This window comes from Limanda limanda, chromosome 15 (genome assembly GCF_963576545.1).
Source record: "Limanda limanda chromosome 15, fLimLim1.1, whole genome shotgun sequence".
Classification (NCBI taxonomy): domain Eukaryota; kingdom Metazoa; phylum Chordata; class Actinopteri; order Pleuronectiformes; family Pleuronectidae; genus Limanda; species Limanda limanda.
This window is the reverse complement of record NC_083650.1, coordinates 22,947,337-22,974,571: the sequence shown is the minus strand read 5'-3', so window position 1 is coordinate 22,974,571 and position 27,235 is coordinate 22,947,337. Positions and strand designations below refer to the sequence as shown.

Here is a 27,235-nt window from a genome sequence, read left to right as displayed (position 1 = left end):
TTTCATAAACTTCAATAACAAGAACAAATAAACAGTTAATTTTGGCCTGTGCAAAAAAATAAATCAATTAGCCTGAGTTTCAGATCCTCATGTGGAGTCGGAGAATTCAACATTTTCACAGTTTTCTCAGATAATAATCCACACACACACACTTGTTTTCGGACACACACTTGTTTTCGGACACACACCTGTTATCCAGGAGCGTTGTGTTTGACTCACACTTTTATCAGATGGGTGTTAAGGACTTAACGTTTTAATAACTCTAATTATTACTCATCTGAGAACAATTACTATAATAAGAACAGGCCTCAATCAACTTATAGCTGATTTGACCCGTTAAAGTGTATTTTTGTATAGTTACAAAAATATGTTTTAAAAATATAGTTTTTTCTGTCCTAATTCATCTCTTGACACCTATAAATAGTCAGAGAGACCTCGTTTCTCCTCTTTCCCTCTCACTCTCTCTCTCTCTCTCTCTCTGTTTTTTTACATTTGTCATATAGCTTTCCATCTACACCACTACCCCCCCCCCCCTCTCCAGCCCTCCACTCCCACCCCACCCTTCCCCTTGCGCTCTTTCAAGGTCCACAGGCTCGACTCCACCTTTTCAATTGGGCTTCCCAGCAGCACTACTTAGTGGGGAGGGAATTGGAAGCAGTGCTATCAATGTGATTGAAGGGCCAAGCGGAGTGTGTGTGTGTGTGTGTGTGTGTGTGAGTGTGTGTGTGTGTGTGAGAGTGTGTGTGTGTGTAGGGGGGGGTTTCTGTATTAATGTCTATGGTGTTGCTGAAGCATGGAGCAAAAGGAGGCCCCATGGAAAAGAGGGTCAAACACACAGAGGAGCAGAGTGGAGAGGAAGAATGAGCAAGTGAGAGGGAAGATGAGAGGAGGGGAAAAGGCCGAGGAGGAAGTTTGGGGCCCAGACTGAGATCACACCTGCTCCTTGACACGCAACACACACACACGCACACACACACACACACACACACTCTTAAATTAAACACTTTCATAAAAATATAATGCTCCCTTTTATCAATGGAGTCTATTAATCAGTGAACAGTCTGAATATTTAATTTACTGTAACGTAACATTATTCATGTAGCGATTTTAACATTATGAGTGATTATATATAATCAAGGTTTATTCATATTATATCTATTAATATTTATTGATCACCTGTGTCACTTTTTCTTCCTTAAACATATATTTTTACAGGAAAACAGAAAGTTACAGTAAGAGAAGAGATGGACGTTTGATGAATCCAACAATAGCACTGAGAAACCTGTCTTTTTTTAATTTATGGTTTTCAAGGCTTCATTATATTTTCTTTAAATTGTAAATTAGCTAAATAAAATAAGCCACATGTTCAGCACATTTTAAAAGGTGCTATACAAAGACAAACTAATTAATAGATAGGGACAAAAAATGGATACGGCTCCATCAAGATCGGACATTATTATTTCATTTTGTTATTTGTGAGTGTGGAACAGAAATTATAACTTGAGGTTAAAATGTAGATATATACAATGTCTGGTGTTTTTAGCTTCCTTTACACATTTGATCTTTTCCACTCACCATGAACAGATCTCTGTCCTCCAGGTCCACAGCGAGAAGGAAGGCCTTCTCCAAGCGCTGGTGTCTGCAGAGACAGAGGAGACGGTTACACAAAAAACACGACAACACACGCACAACACTGTGAACCTGAAAATGAAAGATGAATAATAGGTCACTGGATCGGTTTCTTCCTTCAATCTGTAAGCATGCACACACACACACGCACACACACACACACACACACACACACACACACACACACACACACACACACACACACACACACACACACACACACACACACACACACACACACACACACACACACACACACACACACACACACACACACACACACACACACACACCTCTGCAAAACAAAACCAATAATAGCTCTCTCCCTATTATACGGAATTAAAGCTTGGCGAGAGTGAGAGAGAGAGAGAGAGAGAGAAAAAGAGAGTGAGAGAGAGAGAGAGAGAGAGAGAGAGAGGGAGAGAGAGGGAAAAAGAGAGAGAGAGAGAGTGAAAAAGAGAGAGAGAGCGAGAGCTGTATCTCCCAGTACAAAACACCTCAAGTTTCCCTGTCGGTAGCCAACATGAAACAAACACAAGCAAACAGAGGAGTTGTGTGTGTGTGTATGTGTGTATGTGTGTGTGTGTGTGTGTGTGTGTGTGTGTGTGTCTGTGTGTGTGTGTGTCTGGTGAGGGTGGGATTTTTCATTTGATGTTAATGGCGAGAGAAAGAATGCAGGTAGATGATAAGCGAGGGAAGGAGGTGGGATGCCAAACGCCGCTGCAGCTCTGCTACAGAGGACGAGAGAGAGAGAGAGGGAGGGAGCGGGGGGGTAATTGCCGGATGGAGAGAGCAGCGAGCGGCGGCGAGCGGCGGCGTGCAGGAACAACAGGGTCTATTTCAGTCAAACGGGCGTTTCAAAAGGCTCTCATGGCAGAAGGGAAATGAAACAACAGTCTAAACAGGTGCATGTGTGCAGCTTCACGTTATGAATCACTCAAAGCTGCGATAATTCAAAAAGCTATTTTTCCCTTTTTGGATTCGTAAAAAATAGCAACGTGAGATGAAGGAAGATGGTGAAAAGAGAGTTTATCACTGATCAGACATCTGTTTGTTTTTAAGATGGATCACTTCCTGGTTGTGTTTCAGATGAACACACCATTAACTTCTATTTCTGTTAATCAGATGGTTTTAGTTCCAGTGTATGACCTCGACCCCATGACCCCTGCATAAGAGCATATGAAAAACAAATGTCTCCCCCCGTGCATCAGATCAGGACCATGGGAGCGGCTGGCGTTACCTGAGGAGGTGGTGAAAGAAGCGCCGGGCGTACTTGCTGATTGGCTCCCGGTAATCCAGTATCAGCGTATCAGAGAGAGGAGCAGGCGGAGAATAGAACACGCCCAGAGCTGCTTCCAGTTGAGCTACGGACACAAACACACACAATTCAATAAAGTGATATTCATATGCTTGTGGCAGAAGGGAGTCAGAACACAATTTGTAGTTGTAACATAAACAGTTCGACAGCCGAGCTCACGAAACTGCAAACCATGACGCTAACGAGGTTTTACGATACATGAAGGACGGATTCTGCTTGGTTTACATTATTTGCATTCGTCTCTGCGATGAGATTCAGATGTGAATGTTCTCTGCTCTAATATTTACCTCGGCTGTGGAGTTTGCTTTCAGCCTGTCCGTGTGTTGTGTGTTTGTTTGTCTGCAGGATTACACTAAAAACTACCGGATGGATTTCCAGGGAACTTGGTGAAAGGATGAAACGTGTTGTCGAGAAAGAACTCGTTACATTTTGACTCGGATCCATAAAAAGTTGCAGATCCAGGAACTTTCAAGATTCAAGATTCAAGATTTTTTTATTGTCAAATGAACAGAGATAACATGAAGTAGTCACTGTCAATGAAATGCTTGGGTCACACACTGTCTTTAAGCAATGCTCAGTAATTTCAACCCAAAAAATAAAAATAAAAATAGAAATAGTATAAAATAGAATAAAAAAGAATAAAATAGAATAACAATGAAATAGAATATCAAAAATTTAAAATAGAAAATAAAATATATACATCTAAATATATATCTTTACAGATGAATGTTCAATTTGTGCAAATATGCAAATATTCCAATGTGCTGGTTTGGTGGAGTTATTGCTCAGTTATCACTCGTCTTAACATTGTGAGATTGACATTTTCACTGATTTGTGAATTTGTGTATCTATGGGTTTGTTGTGGTGCATTTGGTTGAATTAAAGGAGTTTGTTAGGCCTTGGTGGAGGAATGAGCTCTACTGGGTGCTGTTCTAGTTTTAACTGGGAGTAAAACAAGTGGAAAACAGTCAGAAAACAGACAAACCTAAACCTGTTCTTTGTGTTTGACTGTTCCCACTAGGGATGGGGGAAAAAAATCGATTCAGTTACAAATCGCGATTCTCGTGAATGACGATTTTCAATCGCCATGCTGCCTCCAAAATCGATTTTTTAAAAATTAAATTTTTTATTACATATTTATTGGTTTATACGGGGGGGATATATGGGGGGAGCAACATCACCCCAGAGCATGTTGACCAGCTCTTGTTTTTGCACAAGAATCTAAACATACCCAAGCACTAGCTTTGCATCGCCTACATGCAAACAACAGTAGCCTACTTTTTGTTTATTTCAAAGTTTATATTTTAAGTAAACTTTTACTCATTCTATTTAATTTACCTTTTATTTATTGTTTAAAGTAGCCTAAGTGGCATACATTTCTTAATCTGTCAGTTTGTGTGCAGTTGACTGGGGCTATACAATAATAGGGCACATTTTTATTTATTTTCTCTATTGGCTGCCCGGCAGTCATTAAGTTAATGTTAATATTTGAAATAAAACTTGTAAAGCTCTAAGTGAATTTGACTGTGTTGTATTTGAAGGTATGATTCAACTTTTTTCCATGGTCCAGTACTTAAAAAAAAAAAATAACCAAAAGAAATCCCAGGAAATCGTAATATCGAATCGCAATACTTACAGAATCGCAATATATATCGTATCGCCACCTAAGTATCGTGATAGTATCGTATCGGGAGGTCCCTGCCGATTCCCGTCCCTAGTTCCCACTCACTCACCCTCTCTCTCTGCGTTCAGCTCCAGCCTCAGCAGGTAGTTGGTGACGGAGCTCAGGCCTCGGTAGCACTGGTCTCCCATGATGCTCCAGTCCATGGACTCCAGGATCCCCAGGGCCTCTGTGACCTGCCCGCAGAGCAGCCGCTGCTGCAGCAGCTCCCCTGGTCCCATCTGGCCCCCGGTCAGAGCCCCTGTCACACAGACTCACAGGTTACTATCACATGAAATAATGATAATAATATTAATATTAAACAGCAGGATCTTGTTCATCTCCAACACATTTACAGTAAATACGAAGATTCCCATCTCTTCCCATCGCCTGATAATTGTCTGTTAAAAAATAAATCTTGACATCAATGGAACCGAGATTTTTACTTTTCTATTTATCGACGGCCAATAACAATACAGAGATTTCATTGAATTTAAGAGTTTGAAAACTACAGTTCTATCTTATGGGATCAACATTTAGATCAAACATTAAAATAGAAACTTTGTGAATCTTTCAGGCTTTGTCCATCGAACCACTGCCCATTTTCTAGAATGTGTTTTTATTGTATTCATATTATCACATTATCACATTTTTTTAAATACAAAATTATATTTTTACTCTGTTTAAATCTGTCAAAATGTAGAAACTGAAACAAAATGTTACTATAAAATTAAAGAAAACTATTTTTTATGTGTCTTCAATACTCTGAGGTTCTCTCAGTGTGTGACCAGGCAGAATAACCTGGAGCACTAGATGGGTCAGGCTGGCATTGACCTGTCAATCAATTAGGTGTGTGTGTGTGTGTGTGTGTGTGTGTGTGTGTGTGTGTGTGTGTGTGTGTGTGTGTGTGTCGATTAGGACTGCTGAATAATAGAAGGCCACGGTTCTGAACCCTTCATGGTTGTGTCGGTGTCTTCTTCTGTGTAAAAGGGCGAAGCTGCACACGTGTTTGTGACTTTATAGAGAACTGATGCAGGAAGTGAAGGTGTTGAATGCCGGGGGTGATTAGTGTTCGACTGAAACCCGATCACGACGCTGCACAGAACAGTCAACATGAATCACCAGCTTGTTTTGGCAGAGACTGAATTTCATGTGAGCAGATTACAAAACCACAAAACTGTGAATGACAAGATGTCGAGACACGGAAACTGGTCTGAGTCCAGTTCGACTCCACCAGGAATTCATGTGCTGACACAAACACTCATGTAGTCAGTAAACAACAGGTTCTGGACCAAGTGCCAAACCACTGTGACGTCAACCACTGGTTTGTGTGTTTGCTGCCGTTTTAAAGCCTCAGGTTCTCATAGACTTTAGACTAAAATGACTTATTTTTCCGTCCCCTGGTGGTCATTTGAGGGAACACAGGCTTCAGCCACTTCCACTCTGGCTTCAGTTTCCTTACGTCCTTTCTTATAACAGTCAATGTTCTGGACAGTGTCGGAGAGTCTCTGCTGAGGCTGCAGCCCCATAAGCAGGCTCTTGTCTAATTAATTGACAAGTGCATATGTCTGTGTATCTGTGTGTGTGTGTGTGTGTGTGTGGGTGGGGGGTGTACTGGCAATTAAAATGACAAGCTGGCAATTAGCAAGCCCCCAAATCCCCTACAGAGTGGTCTAATGTGGCTAATACATCAGCTGAGCTGGTACGGTTTGTGTGTGTGTGTGTGTGTGTGTGTGTGTGTGTGTGTGTGTGTGTGGAGGGGGGGGGGTGTCCTTGGGTGGCAATGACAATGGCTCATTGCGGTGCCACACCTGTCTACACTCACTTGTTTGACCAGCTCGTTTCAGCGTCACCGTGTCAGACACAAAAACAAAAACCCTGATCAGGACGAGATCGTCAGCAGCACGAACACACGGCGTCCGAGGAGAAGAACATGAGAAGAATGAGCTCAGAGGGATCAATTCAATCCATGAGGGGAAGTTCTCTAAAATATGAAATTATTAAACATCATTAAAACTTTTGTGTTGCTGACTATCAATCAGAAAATCACTATCCTTTTCAAAGGTGGAAATCTTTACCTCGGTTTAACTTCACTTCACTAAAGTGTTTAATTAATCTTCTCTTTCTAACAAACCAAAATAATAAAATACATCAGCTTGGACTCTATTGTTTTTTAACAATGTTTAAAAAGTGTACTTGTTTAAGACCAAATGAATTATTAAATCTAAGAAATAAAATGTACACTTCCTGATATTTGAAGACAAGGTAAAGAAGACAGTAAGATAATAACACCACAGAATCTCCATGTTACTGTACTGAGGTGTTTGTAGATAATCAGTACCATGTGGTTTTTCTCTGCAGTTTTATCACAGCGTATTAATATCTGTATCGGAGACAAATATGAAATAATTAAACATCATTAAAACTTTTGTGTTGCTGACTATCAATCAGAAAATCACTATCCTTTTCAAAGGTGGAAATCTTTACCTCGGTTTGACTTCACTTCACTAAAGAGTTTAATAAATCGTCTCTTTCTTACAAACTAAAATAATAAAATACATCAGCTTGGACTCTATTGATTTCTTTTATATATTGGTTATTAACAATGTTTAAAAAGTGTACTTGTTTAAGAACTTAATGAATTAATAAATTTAAGAAATAAAATGTACACTTCATGATATTTGAAGATAAGGTGAAGAAGACAGTAAGATAATAACACCACAGAATCTCCATGTTACTGGACTGAGGTGTTTGTAGACCATCAGTTCCATGTGGTTTTATCACAGCGTATTAATATCTGTATCGGAGACAATACAAACGATGCACGTCATCATAAGTGAGACAGAAGCGGCGTCAAATGAACAAGAACTTAATTTAGACCGACCGACACGTTTGTGAGACCTACTGCTTCATATTTTTACGGCCTAAAAATTCAGATTATTGAATTTTATACCTTTTTTAAAACATTTATAACATTTTGCTAAATTCCCACCTCTACAAAAAGGACTATTTATTAGCTGCAGCGTTGTGCAGCACATTCCCTGGTCTGCCCCCCCCCCCACAGCCGGCACCGGTGCAGGTCCAGCCATGGCCAACGTGTGCCCAGATGAGATAACTCAGTGCAGGCGGGGGGGCAGGGGGGGGCAGGGGGGGGTGCCTCCCGTGGAAAAAGGGAGGAATTGGATCTTGGCCAAGTCTTTCTTCCTCTGCGCTTCCTGACTCACTCCTCCTGTCATGAGGCGGCCTTATGAAACAAGTCAATACAGAGAAGGAGTGCAAACAAACAAATGAGGTGTGTGTGTGTCTGTGTGTGTGTGTATTCTTCCCTTTCTGTGCTCCAACACACACACACACACACACACATGTGATGGGGGGGGGGGAATTATCATGGAGAAAAGACGTGCAGTGACTTTCTTCATCAAAACCTTGGCAGACGATCAGAGAAGGGGAAGCTATTGTTGGAAGACGACAACCCCCCCACCCCTTTCTTTCCATGTGCACACAGTCAAACACAAACACACACACAAACTTAAAACACACACAGTGTTCTACTTTCCTCCCCCCCCACACACTCTTGCTTCCAAACTTCAGCAGAGACCTGCGTGCCACTGTCACATCTTCCTGCCAAAGTCACACTCCAAGACGCTGAATGTGCGAGTGTGTATGAGTGTGTGTGTGTGTGTGTGTGTGTGTGTGTGTGTACTTGTGTGTTACAGGGTGAGGCGGCTGCTTCGGAAAATGTTTTGATTGGCAAACTTTATCTGGAGGACCCGAGGGACCGCGCAGCCACTGTAAACGATTTATCGGAAAAATGCATCCCAGAATGCACCTGGAGGGCTCGTGCCCCGGGGCCGATTATCGAATGACCTCTGAGAGCGTGACTCCTGCTAACCCTGCCGCCCGCCAACAAATTAACTTCCCCTCGGTGGAGAGGTGAGAGAGAGACGACCCGCTCAGCGGACGCTCTGACACAGAGAGGTTCAGAGGCAGCGACAGATCCAAAACAGAGAGAGAGAGACTCGGAAGAGAGGAAGACTCGGAAGGGAGGAAGACTCGGAAGGGAAGAAGACTCCGAAGGGAGGAAGACTCGGAAGGGAGGGAGACTCGGAAGAGAGGAAGACTCCGAAGGGAGGACGACTCCAAAGGGAGGAAGACTCCGAAGGGAGGAAGATTCGGAAGGGAGGAAGACTCGGAAGGGAGGGAGACTCGGAAGGGAGGAAGACTCGGAAGGGAGGGAGACTCGGAAGGGAGGAAGACTCGGAAGGGAGGAAGACTCGGAAGGGAGGGAGACTCGGAAGGGAGGAAGACTCGGAAGGGAGGGAGACTCGGAAGGGAGGAAGACTCGGAAGGGAGGGAGACGGCGAAGGGAGGAAGACCCGGAAGGGAGGAAGACTCCGAAGGGAGGAAGATTCGGAAGGGAGGAAGACTCCAAAGGGAGGAAGACTCCGAGGAGAGGAAGACTCCGAGGAGAGGAAGACTCCTAAGGGAGAGAGACTCCGCAGGGAGGAAGACTCCGAAGGGAGGAAGATGCCGAAGGGAAGAAGACTCGGAAGGGAGAGAGACTCCGAAGGGAGGAAGACTCCGAAGGGAGGAAGACTCGGAAGGGAGGAAGACTCCGAAGGGAGAGAGACTCCGAAGGGAGGAAGACTCCGAAGGGAGGAAGATGCCGAAGGGAAGAAGACTCGGAAGGGAGAGAGACTCCGCAGGGAGGAAGACTCCGAAGGGAGGAAGATGCCGAAGGGAAGAAGACTCGGAAGGGAGAGAGACTCCGAAGGGAGGAAGACTCCGAAGGGAGGAAGACTCGGAAGGGAGGAAGACTCCGAAGGGAGAGAGACTCCGAAGGGAGGAAGACTCCGAAGGGAGGAAGATGCCGAAGGGAAGAAGACTCGGAAGGGAGAGAGACTCCGAAGGGAGGAAGACTCCGAAGGGAGGAAGACTCGGAAGGGAGGAAGACTCGGAAGGGAGAGAGACTCCGAAGGGAGGAAGACTCGGAAGGGAGGAAGACTCCGAAGGGAGAGAGACTCCGAAGGGAGGAAGACTCCGAAGGGAGGAAGATGCCGAAGGGAAGAAGACTCGGAAGGGAGAGAGACTCCGAAGGGAGGAAGACTCCGAAGGGAGGAAGACTCGGAAGGGAGGAAGACTCGGAAGGGAGAGAGACTCCGAAGGGAGGAAGACTCCGAAGGGAGGAAGACTCGGAAGGGAGGGAGACTCCGAAGGGAGGAAGACTCCAAAGGGAGGAAGACTCCGAAGGGAGGAAGACTCCAAAGGGAGGAAGACTCCGTCGTTAGAACAAGACGAAGATGGTGAGGAGGATTTGTTCATCCACAGAATCATTGTATTGACCTGGATGCCCCTGTTCATTTATTAAACCTGTATAGAGTGACTGCTTTGCTCTAACATACATAAAGAGACACATGTTTCAATCTATGAAACCATCACTGCTGAACGAATCTAACCACGAGTATAATTTAGCCTTTAGACTGTTATATTTCAACTAGTATGTGTAGTTTCACAGTTTCTTTTGAAGTATGTATAACATTTTCCACATGAATCTCTTGTAAACTTCTCATTGTTGTTTGAGACCCTGCAAGAGTTTGCTCAACATATTGAGATTGTTTAACTTCTATCACCTTGTGAACAGAAACTCAATCAAGATCCCATTATTCAATTTTTAGTTATTAATATAAGTTGCTCAATATTTGATCCCAGTTTCTTAAATTTGTTTTAGGGCAACATATAGTAGACGAGACTTAAAGACAAATTAAACAAGAGTAAAATAGTTAAAAGCAGCCGTGGTTTTGGTTTGAATTTGACAATATTCCGTCATGTGTCATTCTTGAATCTTATTTTCCTACCGAGTCTGAATCTCAGGACGGCCAGTGGTCCCTCGTGAAACAGCAGCATCAGTGTGTCTGTCCCCTCCGGGCCTCCGTCCGGGCCCGTGGCCCACCGCAGCCCCCCCAGCCCCCCCGAGCAGCGCAGGTGCTGAGGGAGTCTGAGCGTCGCGGCTGCAGCCGCCTCCTCCGCCACCAGCGCCATGTTCACAGGGGCCAAGCCGGCGTCGAAGCACACCAGCTCTCCCTGGCCCCCCCCCACCAGGACCACAGCTCCGGCAGGGTGCCAGGCCAGGAGGTGAGGCGGCACAGGGCAGGAGGCCAGGAGAGAGCCCCCCCGGCGCTGGTCGTACAGGACCAGGGAGGAGTCACTCAGGCCCAGGAGCAGCATGGTTTCCATCGGGTGGCGTGAACAGGTGATTGGCAGGGACGGCAGCGGGACGCGGGTGACGGCCAGGCGGTGCAGGCGGCCTCGTGCACACTCGTACACACAGGTGTCAGCCCAGGACCCCTCTTCTGCCCCCCGGGGTCGTGAGGGCAGCTCTACCGTGAGCAGCTGGTAGGGCTGGAGCAGACTGAAGACACAGTCCAGGGGGTTTCCCTCCGTCCGCACGGAGCTGAGGACCTGATGGAGACAAAGAGAAACATCACAATCCACATCCTCCAGGAACCTGAGGTCAGAGGATTCAGAATGTGCACTGACTCCTTCTCCTCTTTGTCTCTCTCTCCTTTCAGGGTTTTGACTGTTCAATATGTGCAATGGGATACGCAGCTGTACCAAGCGGCTCTCAATCCCTTATATCAAACATTAATATGTCAGATTTCTTTCTTTAAGATCCATTTATTATTATCTGGGTATTTGGTGAAAATGTCAAAAAATCCCCAGTGTTAAAGAAAGTGAAACGGGTAAAAACACAATCTCCTTGGAGGAGGTGATACGTGAGTGTACGAACATCAGAGTTCCTGTAAACTTTACCTGTAAATTTATAGTTAAAAAACAATTTGTAATTCCTGTAATTCTGTCCACATCACTACAAATCTACCAGGTTTATATATTTCTACATGTTTGCTTTTATTTCTTTCTATGTCTTTGGCTCTGAAGTTAAAGAACATGTCTATATAAACACTGTGGTGGTTGGGTGGAGGATTCCTCCGTTCAGTGGTTAAATGTGACTAAAAGTTGTATAAGCAGCGAGACTGGAACTTAATATCATAATTGTGTTGTTGTTTAAACTTGTTCTTCTTTTTAGGAATTGGAAGACGCCCTTTAAAAGCACAGACAGAGAACAAGTGAGAGAAGGACTGAGTCATCGCGTGGCAGCAGCCCCACTCCCCCTGGAGATAGAAGAAATGCAGCCGTAGACTTTTCTCATCAACGCCCAGCTGTCAGTCAAGACAACTAATGATAAGCGCTCCATTTTAACTCAAGGTCAACAAACATATTCTCCCTGAGCTTGCCACAGCTTGGCACCCGGCACCTTGTGATAAACGTCTGTTTACCTGTGTGCAGAGCCAAGAGCTAAACACTTGACACGGAGAATGACAAGAAACGAGCGCTTTCCAACACAAAGAGGGCGACGCAGGGAGGAGGCTTGGAACCGTCTGACCATTGGTCAAAGGCAGAATTCAGATTATGCGCTCCTGGAGCAAAAACCAGTCGGTGGGAGTGGGCACAATGGTCCTGCTAAGCAAGCAAGCATTGACACTGACGGAGATAGGCCGTGTCACGGGTGGTGCTGTCGATAAAACACCCACCAGCCACCAGGAGCTGTAGGTGGATGACAGGAGAGAGAGGCCCAACAGCTCCACAGTCACCAGCAGAGCTTTGTAGGAGGGATTTCACCAAAGCCTCCATCAGAGCTCTGCATTAACCGTGGCAGCTTTGGCTAAATGAGCCCATTTCTTTTCGCCATGTAGACAGAACGAGGGATAGGCTGCCTGCCTGCCTTCCTTTCCTTTTGCAAAGCTGCCCGGCACAGTTTTTTTTTTGGCAGGCAATGCCAAAAAAGGGACTTAGAGGGAGGAAGGGAGTTGTTTTTTTGTTGCCTGCCCATGGAGGAGCAGGAGAGAAGCAGACGACCGTCCTCCTGAAAGCTCTTTCCTCTCCATAATCCCCCCGGGCTCCGGCTCCTGCTGCTCCCCAGGGGGTGGGTGCTGTGTGTGTGTGTTTATTTGAGCCAGCAGGCAAGAGGGCTCAGCTCCTGTACGAGGTGGGCTAGCCTTCCAGGGAGGGAGTCCTTCTCTGGAAGGCTGCATCTCTGCAGGGACAAAGTGACACATCCGTTAAATAAACTTGCACACAAACAAAAAGAAAGCAAAGGGATCCGTCGAGTTCGTCCACAAAACGCCGTCACGTGAATCACAAGTCCTCCTTCAGTTACACAAACACTGACACCCCCCCACCCCCTCCTCCTCCAACAACCACATCTGATCCTCCTCTGCTTTTCATCCTGTGCCCGGCCGGCTGGTGCCCGCTGCCCGCTGCTACCGTGGCACCACCCGGGATGAGGTGGAGCTGATTCAGCTGATTCAGCTCCGTGTCTCTCAGGGGGAAAGCAGGAGGACGGCAGCGTCAGCTGAAGCTCAGAGACAGAGAGGGAAAACTGCATGACCTGGTTCAACCGCCAATCATTCAATTGAGATCTAGACAAATATGTGTTTGGGTTGTGCGTTTATTTTGTCTGACCCTATAGAAACAAGTACGATGTGGGAGATTGAACAAACATTCAACCCTTGATACGACTGCTCATACATTGAAACACAAGCTGGTTATATTCCCTGGAGACCAGATAGACCGGAATTATTACAATCTCCTGGTTAAGACCATAGAGCCCAACATAAAGCAATGGAAAGACAGAGTAATCAGGGTCTTTGTTATGGAGAAAATGAAACTAGTAGCAATGACAGAGCTTTAATCACCTCTGTTTCTGTTTCATCATTAATCTTATTTGCACAAGCGTCTTCAATTTCTATGTCCACAACTGCAGTGTTGTCTGTGTCACTATGAAATCATGTTCTTGACCACAATTGTGTATTTATTCAGTTTAATACAACAAAGAAGATATTTTCAAACCACCACTACAATCAATAAAAGGTATTTCTCTTAAATGTAATGGGCCTCAAACGCCATGTATGTGGAATGTCCTATTTTCACTGTGAAGTTTGAAGATAAAACAAAGGATTCATTCAAAAAACTCCTTATTCACATCATCCTTATATTTATAAATGCGTCTCTGAGCAGCAGCCTCATTACACCTGAACATCCAGTGAAAGATTATCTTAAATATATTTAAAGGCCTTGACATTTCAAATATTTACTACACAATATTTAGCAACTAAACTTGACCCACAATGATTCCTCGAGTGTCTCCTGAAGCAAAACTATTTATCAGAATGCAGCCTCGACGCAAAGCACCAACTGCACTCTGTCACACATTTACAGTCACAACACCTATCACGGCCGGCACAGCTGCATCTCAACTCCGGGTCATCTCCGAGGCCGTGCTGCGCCGCCTTTTTCCATTTCATGAGGACTGAGCGGAGGCGAGCGAAATGCACCTGAAGGCAACGCAGCTGATTTAGGAGATTACAGAGCGCAGCACTCAGGACTCTCGGGGTTGTGGCGTAAACTGCAAACACTTACATGCCGCGGTAAAGTGATGAAACACTAACATCGGGGAAATGATGAGATAGCTGCAGCTGACGGACTCGTTTTAAAGCTGCGTGCTCAGTTGTCGGCTGCACTTTAAATCGCTCTGTGTGCATCAAACTGTGGGATTTTCAGAGGTGCGTTTTGTCTGCATTGATTCTGTTTACACAACTGCTACGAGAATAAAGTGCGATAAATGTTTTAATTTGGGACTTAAAACAAAAGCCTGTAGGTTGTGAAATACAGCAGAGATGTGTTGTTTTAATGTATTCATAAACAAAAAGCATCGTTTGCCTGTGAACTCAAGTGAATGCAACATTTTCCGTGCATTTGCATGAGAGCAAAAATTCTGAAAAATTCTGAATAAGGTCTAAAGAGGGAAAGAGAGACAGAAAGAGAGGGAGACGGACGGACCACAAAAGAATCACAAAAAGATGAAGAGGGAAAAGTGAAGTGAGTGAGGAAGAGGGTAGAGAGAGAGAGAGAGAGAGAGAGAGAGAGAGAGAGAGAGAGAGAGAGAGAGAGAGAGAGAGAGAGAAGGACAGAGAGAGAGAGTCCTCGAGTAAGTAGCTTTCTCCTGGTTATTGGTTTCAGTGACTGGTCAAAACTATTCTTCTCCATTCTTCTCCCCTCTCTCTCTCCCTCTACCCCCCCCCCTCTCTCTCTCTCTCTCTCTCTCCCTCTTGCCTTCTTTTCCCCTGCGTGGCGTGAAAGATAAAGCGGACGGGCCCGACTGTGTGGCTGGCCCTTGTTCACAGCAGTGGCCTTTTGAAGCCAATTTTCCAGCTCACGGAGCAGAGAAAGACAGGGAGAGACGGGCGGAGAGAGAGAGAGAGAGAGAGAGAGAGAGAGACCGGCCGAGGGACTCTGAGGAGAGACGAGGGATGAAGGGATGAAGGGGGGGTGGATGGGAAGTTTTAGGTATGTGAATTAGGGTTAAGAGTTGAGGTAGTGATGTGAGAAAATACAGAGGAACGGCGGGATTACCAAACCGAAAGTTTCCCCCCCACACCTCCGCTGTCATAATTGGTGCCACTGAACATAATTAGAGTTCAGAGGGAATATTTTTCCACCCGTGTGTTTCCTGTGAGAGTTTCCACGAGGCACTGGAGCTTGGGGGTAATTCTGCCTTTTGGATTCCACACTCGACCCTTTCATGGTCCAGATGACGACTCCGGTGCACGGCTGGAGACGTGCTTTCTACTGCACATGCTTTACTGCACATTTCATTCTCCAGGTTGGATGTTTTAGAGGCAAATTCACCCATTTTACATGTGATTTAGCCTCTTAACCACACACTGCGGGTACTTAAGCACAGTGTTCTCCCAGATGAGGAGGGAAATGAAGTGCAGTTACACGTTCTCTCAAATGCAAATGAGTTAATTCAAGGTTGTTGTTAATGCGTTGGTTGTGTTCAGGTTCTTGTTGTTTTGCAGGAGACGTCAATAATAATTAAAAAGACAGCAGAAATCACACGGACGCAGAGAAACTGTTGGGTGACAGATAACAGAAAACAGACTTAAAATGTAAATAAAAGAAATAAATAACTCTGCTTCTTTCTTTTCATTAAGATTATTAAATTCCAGGAAATGGTTTTGTTGGTGTTTGTTGGGTTAAAAAGAGGGAAACATGAAGGGAGGATCATTAAAAAAAACGTTAACTGATCGTATAAAAACAAACTATGTGTTTTCCTCTCCTTCCCACCCTCCACCCCCCCACCCCCCCCCCCAGTGTGCCTTGGCTCCACTTATCAGCATGTGGAAGGGTTGGGGAGTGGGGGGGAGTGGGGGGGGGGGGGGGGCATATGAATTAAGACCACATAGGGAAAGAAATCAGACTTTTTTTTTTAAATGCCGAGAGACTGGCTAGAAAATTGGCTTAGTGCGTCAGATAGCGACCTGAACAAAAGGAACATATATATGAGCTTGAAGTGATTGAAGCAGCTGGCGTCTCCCGATGTGTGCCGCGCGTTTGATTCCCGCCACGGCTCTTATGCAAACTGCTCGCTTAATTTCACACCGCGCATCTGACAAAATGACAACAAACGCTTTCATTAGAACACGCGATGCTGCTGCAGCCCCACGAAGAGACTTTAATGTTCTTGAAGCGTGGAGGGAAGGAAAGGAAAGGAAAGGAGGGGAGGAAAGGAGGGGAGGAGGGGGGTGGGGGGGGGGGGGGTGAAGGAGACAGAGAGAATAAACTAGGTGAAGGAGTGTGATAAATGTGGAGAGCGTTCCAAAAAAACAAGAAGCGGAAAAAGCGGCGAACAGCATCTGCTTTGATTATTTCAATATTCATGTGTCGTCCCCCCCCCCACCACCACCACCTCCTCCACCACCTCCTCCTCCTCCTCCTCCTTCCATCCCTCCTTCATTCTCTCCTGCGTGAATGTGTTTTCTTCACATGCGATTGGTAATGCTCATCTCTCTCTCTCTCTCTCTCTCTCTCTCTCTCTCTCTCTCTCTCTCTCTCTCTCTCTCTCTCTCCAGCTCTCTCTCTCTCTCTCTCTCTCTCTCTCTCTCTCTCTCTCTCTCTCTCTCTCTCTCTCTCTCTCTCTCTCTCTCTCTCTCTCTCTCTCTCTCTCTCTCTCTCTCTCTCTCTCTCTCTCTCTCTCTCTCTCTCTCTCTCTCTCTCTCTCTCTCTCTCTCTCTCTCTCTCTCTCTCTCTCCCCCTCTCTCTCTCTCTCTCGTGCGGTGAATATTTTGCATCTGCTTACCGAGGTTCACGGTACGAGGAGGAGAGAGAGTTAAGCTCGGTTCGGTAATTTCAGGATCTTTCATCTGCTTTGGGCACGAGGCCAGGTTGACACAGAACAGGGACACGGGCAGGGTTTGTGTTGTTTTGTGTGCGTGTGAGTGAGTGAGTGAGTGAGTGTGTGTAGGCGTTTGCTTCCACGCGGCACCGCAGCTTAGCTCTCCTGCTTATTTCATACGGTGAAACATGGAGGTGCAACACGGAGGCGCCACCCTCGAGGTGACTAACACACCGTCCCCAATCCCATCCGTGCAACACAGGACTCGACTGCACTGTGTGTGTGTGTGTGTGTGTGTGTGTGTGTGTGTGTGTGTGCACGACAAACAGCTTGACTTGTGATCTGTGGCTTGACATGTCTCAGAGAAGATGATGCCACAGGACAGGATGCAGGATGTAGAATATAAAAACTTAACGTCCATGTCCATCATCGTCTCTCTAGTCTGAATTCCACCTTCCTCACCGAGAAGAAGCCTCTTCATCATCTCCAGGAAACAACTCTGTCCATCAATGAACCACGACAAACAATATCCATCAGGGCTTTCACATGATCAAATGTTCGAGGAGCCGGTTCTGGCTCAGGAGGCAGCGGGTCATCCAGTAACCGGAGGGTCGGGGATTCAATCCCAGCAGCTCCAACCCAACATGTCCCCTGAAGACTGTGGAAAAAGAGCTGTATGAATGTGTGTTTGTGTGTGTGAGTCTAAATTTGACCATTTCAAGGAGTCAGAAAGTGGATCCCATCCTGATGCTGGATCGTGGTCTTGCTGCTGGCCAGAGACTGTGATTGCAGCGGGACTGCCTGACACATAGTATTGAAAAATGTTTACCCTCATCGATAATGCTAAAAATCCTGATGATGTTTTCTTACACCTGACATCTATTGCACTTCTGTCCGTCCTGAGAGAGGGATCCCTCACATGTGGCTCTCTCTGAGGTTTCTACATATTTTTACCTGTGAAAAGGGTTTTTAGTAGTTTGTCCTGACTCTTGTTGAGGGTTGAGGACAGAGGATGTCACACAATGTTAAAGCCCTATGAGACGAATTGTTATTTGTGAATGTGGGCTATACAAATAAACTTGAAATGAAGAAAAAACAAGTAGGCGAGTGTTTTCCCTGAGGCAGAAGAGTCTCCAGAGGAGGTTTCCAGGAGGCCTCCCGATCAGATGACTTTGAAGAAACCACAGTTTGAGTCAGATCCCTTCAGTGAGAAGAAGTGAGACGCTGACTGCTTCGTCCTCCTCAGAGCTCATCTCACAGACGAGGGTTGAAACAGCTTTTCCTGGAGCTGTAGCTTCCATCACACAATACCGATGTCCGTGCCAGCTCTGCTCAGATCCACCCGTCGACCTCGCCCTCCATCTAACAATCACTTGTGAAGGGGAGACTTAAATTCCTTCACTCGGGATGGCAACTCGCAGCCCGGCGGAGAGAACGGGAGCAATCCTCCATTTTCCATACATTGATGGATTGCTGGCAGGAGACCGAGGTCGCCGAAGAGGACACTCTGCACTCCTGGTCTGTGGCTCTGAATCACACAGAGAACCAGCGGCACGCCAACATTCAACAAGAGCGCACTTGAATTATTGCCAAAATACGGACACAGCTTTTGCTCCATTTATGCAAGAACGCCACCGGCTGTTGTAGCACTTGATATTCCTGCGGTAACCCCTGTGAGACTCTCCCACAGGACAAGGTCACACACTTTCTCAAAGTCAAAACACAGAGGCTGAATGGACAAACTCCTCTGACCTCTTCCATATGCTTACTAGGGTTGCAAAGGTGTGGGAAGTTTCCGGTAAATTTTCCCGAAACATTAAGGAAACTTTCCATGAGAAGTTTAGCTCGGGAATTTTGAAAAAAACCAAAATCGCTGAGCAATAAAAACATCATTCAAAACTCTATTTTAAAGATGTATGGAACGTTGAGTTTCAACCCTCCACTGTGCATTCTTCCATCACATGCACAGATAACTCCCAGCATGCTTCACTCTACAGCAGGGCTACTGAGGCCTGCTGTAGAGTGAAGGACTAGTCAGGTAAGTTTCCATGATATTACTGGGGAAAATATATTAGCATGCTGATTGAGGATTGTTCATCTGTTCATCTAGACTATTTCCATTCATTTATCCATCAATTGTAAAATATGTTTACAGACGAATCCAATTGTTTGGCTAACTATTTATATCTCTGGCATTGCATTAATGTTTTTTTTACAAACTTTTTGCTCATCTTATTCTACAGAACAATGCCACGTGCACTATCTCATGTGTGGAGACATTTCACCCCATCCAATGTAGAAGGAAAGGCTGTGTACATTTGCAAATACTGTGCAAAGACCTATGTTAAGAATGACACAACGATGCAGAAGCATATAGTCAAGTGCCCAAAGTTTCCTCAGGACTCAAATCAGCCTATGACACAACAAAATGTTTATATTTATGTCTGTATATGACAAGGTAAATACAGTTAGTATAAATTACCCACAACATTTCCAGTTTATTCCCGTTAATTCCCGTATATTCCCGTTAATTCCCATGGAAAGTTTCCAACTTTTAATGTTCCCGGAATTTTGCAACCCTAATGCTTACACAGGTAAAGGGTGTTTTCACGTTCGGATCCGGGCATCGAGGATTATTCCAGGAGGTGGAATAACCTCGACTGGCAGAGAGAGAGAGAGAGTCTGATGGAGCTGCTTGATGACGACCAGACGTAAGTCAGATAAAACAACAGGCGGGAGCAGGAGGCCTGTGAAGGTTCAAAGTGTTTGCTGATTTCTGTGAGTCGAGAACTTCAGACAGTAATCGACTGCAGAGGATTCTACACAAAATATTAAATACGTGATATGCTTTCCTTTGACGTCAACAATCTGTATATTAGGAATATACCCCAAAGACTCCATCAGAACAACGAAGCAATCGAAGATGGTTGACTTTGGACTTCTCCATGCAAGGAGAGTGATTGCACTATATTGGAAAAATGTAGAACCACCATCACTGGCAATATGGAAGAAGGAGTTGATGACTTGTCTTGGACTGGAGAGATTGACATACATTGTTAAAGGTAAACAGGAGGAGTTTGCTTGTATTTGGGAATCATTTGTGTCATTTTTGACCAATGAAACGGATAACACTGACTGAACAACAGGTTGTGAAATGATCCTGCCTTTTTTTTTTCTTATTTTTATTTTTATTTATTTATTTTATTTATTCTGTAGTAATTAATTTATTTCCTTTTTTATTTATTTATTTATTTCTGTATTTATATCTACATTTAATTATTTATTTATACTTATGTCATGTATGGTCCTCCATAGTAAAATGAGCCTGCCTTTTTTCTTTTCTTATTTTTATTTTTACTTATTTATTTATTTAATTTTTTTACTCCATTAGTTTGATGTCTGTTGTCAATGTCCATTTTATTTATTTATTTTTTCTATGTCTGTGTGAATGAGTGGCTGTTCGAGGGGATGTAAATGAAAATGTTTGTAAATTCTGCATAAAGTTTGATATGCACTTCAATAAAAAATATTGTTAAAAAAAAAAAAAAAAAAAAAAAAAATGTGATATGCTCGTTTAAAGGGACTCTTACCTTTGTTGCATTTTTACACTTTTTGTGGATAAGGTTAAATTGGTATTAATAAGGTAATGACACTCTAAAATGCAAGACAGACCCACCAGGAGTAAAAACAAACAATTATTTCACTCTCATAATATTTAGTGAAAACTTCAACCAATAAAATTCTTCGGACCGAAGGACCTTATTGGCCGACAGACCTGTCTGTTTGCTGCATGGACATGCAGGTTTTCCGTCTGCTTCTTGTGGCGCATTCGGGCCCGCGTCATCAAGGCATGTGAATGTAAATGTATATAACTTACCGAATCCATTGCTTTGGTAAACAAAAACTCACGTGCGTGCGCGGAGGCAGTAGGTTGAAGTCTGCTTGTAAATAAAGTGTCTTCAAAAAAACACCGCGGATGGGAACGAGGGGGTGGGGCATTGGAGGAAGGCGGGATGATTTGAATGTGCTGTAATTCTCAAATGCAACAAAGGTAAGAGTCCCTTTAACCTTCTGAGCATATCTCTAAATACTTCCGACGCCTAAACTATCGGCACAAAGTGATAAAAGGCTGTTTGTTCTATGTGGATTTGAATATACTCACATGAAAACTAAAAATGTGTAGCCGCCTCTGGACTTGATGTGTTTTACCTTGAGCCCTTCAGTGGAGGAGCAGCTGAGGAGCACCAGGTTGTTCCTGTGTGTGTCGGTGGGACTCCAGGGCCACAGCTCCTCGCCGGCCTCGTCCAGGTTCCACCAGCAGAGCGCCACGTCCTGGAGACGGTTGAGCGCCACGCGTCTGTGAAGCCTGCAGCCGCGTGAGCCCACCTCCACAGACACCACCTGGACACGGAAGACAAAACACACAACACATCAACACACGCACACATTTAAAGTGTATTTCATGAAGAAGGGGAAGTTAGGAGACCATCATGAGGTGATTCATCCATTTTGATTCTCGTCTCCGGTCCGTTCCATCACCTCGGGGCTCTCAAACTTCTGGAAATATTCCTCTGGTCTTTCCTTGATTGTGTTTGTGCTGATCTCTCAGGTTGTGTTTTTTTATCTTCCATTATTAATGTCTGTGTGTGTTTGGTTCTGTCGGGCTTGTTGTTTTAGTGATGTGCATATTTTTGGGAAGGTCTGCTACGCTCTACAGGCCACAACAAAGAGACGCACGGTAATGAGCTCTCGTGGCGCTCGGGGCACACACACACAGAAACAGACACACAAACACACACACAGAAACACACACAAACACACACACAGACAGACACACAAACACACAGACGCGTACATGAATGCATGCATGTATGCACACAAACACACATGTACATACATAAAAATGGCATATAAACACAGATATGGTCAGAGAGTTCACTCACACACACACACACACACACACACACACACACACACACACACACACACACACAAACACACACACACACACACACACACACACACACACAAACATCCCAATATAATTCACAGGCCTTTCATACAGTGTTAATCTCCAGTCACACTGACAAACACAATGAACCAGTTACCAGAGTCGATGGCTAACATACCTTGGCACGCACACACACACACACACACACACACACACAGACACACACACACACACACGTCCATGACCTTTGTCATGGTGCAGATGAGTGGTTAGGATGCGACAGATAGAGCGAAGGCAGAGGTGAAGGAGGGAAGAGAGAGAGGAATAAAAGGTGGTAATGACAAAAATATCAGATTGTTTGGATTCGGACAGAAGAGGAGTGATGACCGGCTCTGTGCACTTCAGCTTTAGGGAAATGGAAATGAAGGGAGGAAAGAAGGACAAAACAAAAGGCATACATGAGAAGAGGAAAAAGTAAAATAATTGGATTTTTTTTTTTCTAGATAAATGGGAGGTTTGGGTCAAAATAAATGTTTGAAACAGGGAAGAAGCAGTCAGATGTAACATCTAAACCCCACTGGACGGAACCGGGGGTTTTGTCAAATTGTGGGAACGTCTTGAGAAATTAAATAAGTGAGAAACACAAACTCCTGAGTACAAACACCAGGGCAGGAACATGCAGAAATTAGTGTATTGACAAGCTGTACTGTATGAGTAGAGATTTCGGGTTCAGCGGTCCGTGTCCGCCCGTCTCGCCCCCTGGGGGGGGTGGGGGGGGGAAATTTGCTTTGGACACAAAATACAGAGACGAATGGAAATGATGGAAGAAACATCTGATGATAACGGGAACAAAGACTCGCCCCCAAATAGCTGAAACGGGAGATCACTGACAGATTAGAAATGGAAAAAGAAGGAGAAATAGATCTGAAAATCAGCGGGTTAATAACACACTCTCTCTATCTCCCCCCCCCCTGGACCCCCTCTCCCTCGCCCCGGCCCGGCCCACCGACCCCCCCCCCTCTCTTCCAGGTCTTTTTCCTGCTGGCGTTTGCTGGTCAGCAATAATCAAAAACCACTTTCTGTGGGCTGGATTAGTTTAGCGCCCCCCCTCAATGCCCCCCCCCCCCCCCCCACTCTCCCTTCTCCAGCTTAGCCCACTGGACCAGGGCAATGTGTGTGTGTGTGTGTGTGTGTGTGTGTGTGTTTGTTATGGGGGGATGGGTTGCTCAGCGTGCGTGTGCACACATGTGTATGTTGCAGGTTCCATGCACATGTATTGACAGGGGTGTGTGTGTGTGTGGGGGGGGGTGGTGGTTGAATGGATGTGTGTGTGTTAGGGGGGTAGTGGCCATGGTGGGGGGGGGTGTCTTATCAGGACTTTGCTTCTGGAGACAGACGCACGGCAGGAACGATTGCCTCTCTACACACACCAACATGCGCACGCACCCACACACACACTTTGACAAAAGGCTCTGGCAGTAATGTGATAATGCCCGGGCGAGCGAGCGGGTAGCCGGCGAGAGAGGGAGGACACAGCGGGGGGGGGCGGGGTTTGTTTTGGTGGAGGCAGGACAGGACAACACCTCATCAGACCTGGTACTATAACACAAACACACACACACTGCCTCTCAATGCACGACTTTACGAGAGATTAAAAGACAGGAACAGGAAAGAGAATTAGACACTGATCCCACGGTGCTCACACTGAACCTACCTGTTGTGCAAGTGTGTTGAGATACAAACACACACACACACACACACACCGGACCAACACTCATTTGTCATGTTGTATATGAACACATGTAAAGGATACATGGGTATCGAACTGACGCAGCAATAACAAAACTCTAAATGGTAAAGTTGTGACGAAGGTAGATATTGAGTTGTGTAGCTAATGTGTTAACGGACCAGTGAAGTCCTTCATTCTAAGCAAGGTTGTGTAGTCGCCCCAAAGATAATATGTGTACAGTATTCACACATTTGAGATTTCATAGATATGAAGAAAGAAATTCTATATGAGAACAGGAGTTTGGACGAGAGGGGAGACGACACTTCTCCTCTTTCGCTCCGTCTCGTCCTTCCTTTGACTTTCTACTTTTCTCTTTTACAAACACATCAGTGTCCACATGCACACACACACACAAACACACACACACACACACACACACACACACACACAGGCCTCGTGCTTTCAGTGGACTCTTCTGCTGTACCTTGATGTCAGAGGGGGACAGTTTGTCTGTCCTCCTGCTGCTGTCTGAGACGTCCTGGTTCTTCTTGTTGAGGTAAACTGCAGCCACTTGGTTGTGGTCCAGGAAGGACAGCAGGATCAGCCTATCACAGAGCACCGCTGGGAATGACATCATCACGTATACGTCACTTAGTGTCAGGATTTAAATCAAAAACAAATGTTTGTAATTGAACTTTAAAGTCAACACAGTCCTACAAAGGTAAAATGTGAAATAAACCAATTTCTAGAGACTTTTTTGGATTTACCTTCTCAGATTTTTAGCATTAGAGGATTGTTACAGCTGCTCGATCAAAGTTATGGGTTTTATTTACATCAGCAGTTTTAAATTCACTCACTTTAGATGAATTTATTATTTCATTTAATTGATAACTGATCGAGACTCAGACCGTGCTGCTGATGTGAAAAGTTCCTCCTGCTGTTTGTGAATCCTCTTCTGTGTCTGTTGCTTTTCCACTGATCGTTTTCAAAACTTCATCAACACTTTTATCTGTGTCATAGAGTGAAGAAGTTCAGTCTCACTTTCCTCCTCGTGTCTTCTTTCCCTCTCTTCACTTTTCTTTCCATCTAGTTTCTCAGTCTCTTCCCTTCCGCCCCCCCCCTGTACTCTTTCTCCCTCTTTCCTCCCCTGTTCTCTCCCTCTCTCTCTCTCTCTCTCTCTCTCTCTCTCTCCTCCCTCCTGTCGGAGCACTGAAGGCTCTGAGACCTTTTTGTGGTGGAAACTTGATCCTGTTCAACTCTTCAGGAGCTGCGTGGAAACGCTGATTAGCAATTAAGCCCCCCTCTCCTTCAAATTAATCTGTTTATGAAACCAATTAAATGGAAAGGAGGGGGGGGCTGCTACACATGTCTCTCAGATATCCTGCTTTGAGTTGAACGAGTGAGGCTGCACCCCGAGATTTAGAAATCTAACCGGCAATTAACCACGGCATGTGTGTATTTATAAATGTGTGCGTATTGGTATGATTACACTTCAATTCATCCTGGTGTGTGGAAATTTCGAATTAATATGCAAATATTCAGGAGGCAAGTGAAACACTGCAGGAGAACACAGAGGAACGAGCATCTTAAATCAGGTCAGAGTCTCTGTCCCGGTGCTGAAGCTGGATTATCAAGCATTTGTAATGAAAACTGGTCCGAGGCTTAAACCACTCGAAAAATACGACCATTAATGTTGCTGCGGCTTCTGCGAAAACAACGCTTAATGCAACGGTAAGCGTCTTTGTAATAGATTACAGACAAATCAAGTTAAATGCAGTTTAGTATTGATCTCTCTGGGTGTCTACGGGATTAAGATTAATCCCATTCATTCCCAAATGAAGGATATGAAATCAGGCTGTGACCCAATCTGGGACCAGGTGGCTGATTTGGCATTAAGGGCCAGACCCTCATGACCCACCGCGATACACCCCCGAGAACACACACACACACACCCACACACACACCCACACACCGGCACTTTCATGCACAGATAGCTACATATACATATATACATGCGAGCCTCGAACCATGCTTTACACATGCACACACAACATTTCAACTTGCAAATTTGCAACCACATGCATAAAACAAAGCAACCACAAATCAAAGCAAACACACAGTCTGACCTCACATACACACACGCACGCTCGGTCTTACACACACACACACACACACACACACACAGACACAGACACACAAAGATAGTCGCCTAAATCCATTTAATGCCATCTCCTCAGCAGCATGTTGACATAAGAGGCCAATGGGCTTAACCAAAGCACATTTAAACATGGGTAAATGAAACCGGCTATGAAAAATCACTTAAGGATGCTTAATCGTGGAGCATATGCACAGTTTGGCCCAGCCGGCAGCCAAAGGAGGCTGCTGTACTTTGATGGTGTAAAATATATGTAATCTGCAGCTCTGCATGATGCAATCTGAGCTCATGGAAGGAACACGGACGAAACCGGCATTGAGGACGGAAAGTTTAAGAGAGGAGAGTAAGCCGTGCTTTGTCACATGGTGAAACAAAGAGCCGACCTGGCTGCTGCTCATTGGCCGACTCAGTGAGGCAACACAAAAAACACACAAAAAGACACATCGGACCAAACAGCCACTTCAAACCATGCAAATGTGAAAAGAGGATTTTCTTCAGTGTTTATACACCGACGCACTTTGGCTTTCAGAAAGTTTCCAAACCATGTTCAGAATTTTTTTAAATACTTCTCAGTCTGACTTTAGTTTTAATCTTTAAGTTGATTAAAAGGAAATCAATTTATACTTTTATAAAAATGCGAAATATTTGCTTATTCCAAGTTCTCACATAAGAAATTGATTCTTACTACTTATTTATAACATAAAAGTAAACATGTTAATCATGTCTACATTTATTATTTATTTTTGTTTTAATACTTCTCCGTCATTACATAGTGAATTCAGTTTTAATCTTTAAGTTGATTAAAAGGAAATCAATTTATACTTTTATAAAAATGCCAAATATTTGCTTATTCCAAGTTCTCACATAAGAAATTGATTCTTACTGCTTATTTATAACATGAAAGTAAACATGTTAATCATGTCTACTTTTATTATTTATTTTTGTATTTTTGTTTGTGATGACTTCTCCGTCATTACATCGTGAATTCAGTTTTAATCTTTAAGTTGATTAAAAGGAAATAAACTTACACTTTTATAAAAATGCGAAATATTTGCTTATTCCAAATTCTCACATAAGTACTTGTAGTAAGTAAACTAAATACTTTTTAGTCATCTCTACTTTTATCACATCCTTTGAGTGTTATACTGAATTATAAATTCAACAAATCACACAAACCTTTCTTATGCAATGACTAACTGGTTTTCCAGGTTTGGGTAAGTTCACACATCAGCTGGTTCTATATTAGACGCCCTGTATATATGATCTGTTCCCTCTTAGTTTGCTTTTTATGCTTTTAAACCGACTCTCTTTCAGAATCACACCTTCCACTTCCAGTTCTCATTACATGTCTTGAACTGGCAGCGAATCCTCCCTCGAATCAACAGTGATCCTGTTCACAAAAACAGGCCTGAATGAAAAACCAGTACTTTCCTGTGCATGTCCTTCAATGTGTTCGATGCCAGTATCTTGTGCCGTGTGATTAATCCACTCTTTAACTGCTCTGAGACAAACCAACACTTAATAACCGTTTGTTTCTGCTCACCACAAAACGTGTCAT

General features: G+C 44.5%; 1 protein-coding gene across 1 annotated transcript in view; it reads right to left on the bottom strand.

Moving 5' to 3' along the window:
- wdpcp (WD repeat containing planar cell polarity effector) overlaps positions 1-27,235 on the bottom strand; it is an 80,336-nt gene that overhangs the window by 20,601 nt on the left and 32,500 nt on the right. Inside the window, exons 9-14 of the mRNA XM_061087567.1 lie at positions 24,007-24,143; positions 21,052-21,243; positions 10,463-11,066; positions 4,681-4,869; positions 2,870-2,993; positions 1,576-1,639 (exon numbers count right to left, since the gene is read on the bottom strand). Of these exons, the coding sequence (XP_060943550.1) occupies positions 1,576-1,639; positions 2,870-2,993; positions 4,681-4,869; positions 10,463-11,066; positions 21,052-21,243; positions 24,007-24,143 (1,310 nt within the window). The remainder of the gene's footprint in view (positions 1-1,575; positions 1,640-2,869; positions 2,994-4,680; positions 4,870-10,462; positions 11,067-21,051; positions 21,244-24,006; positions 24,144-27,235) is intronic.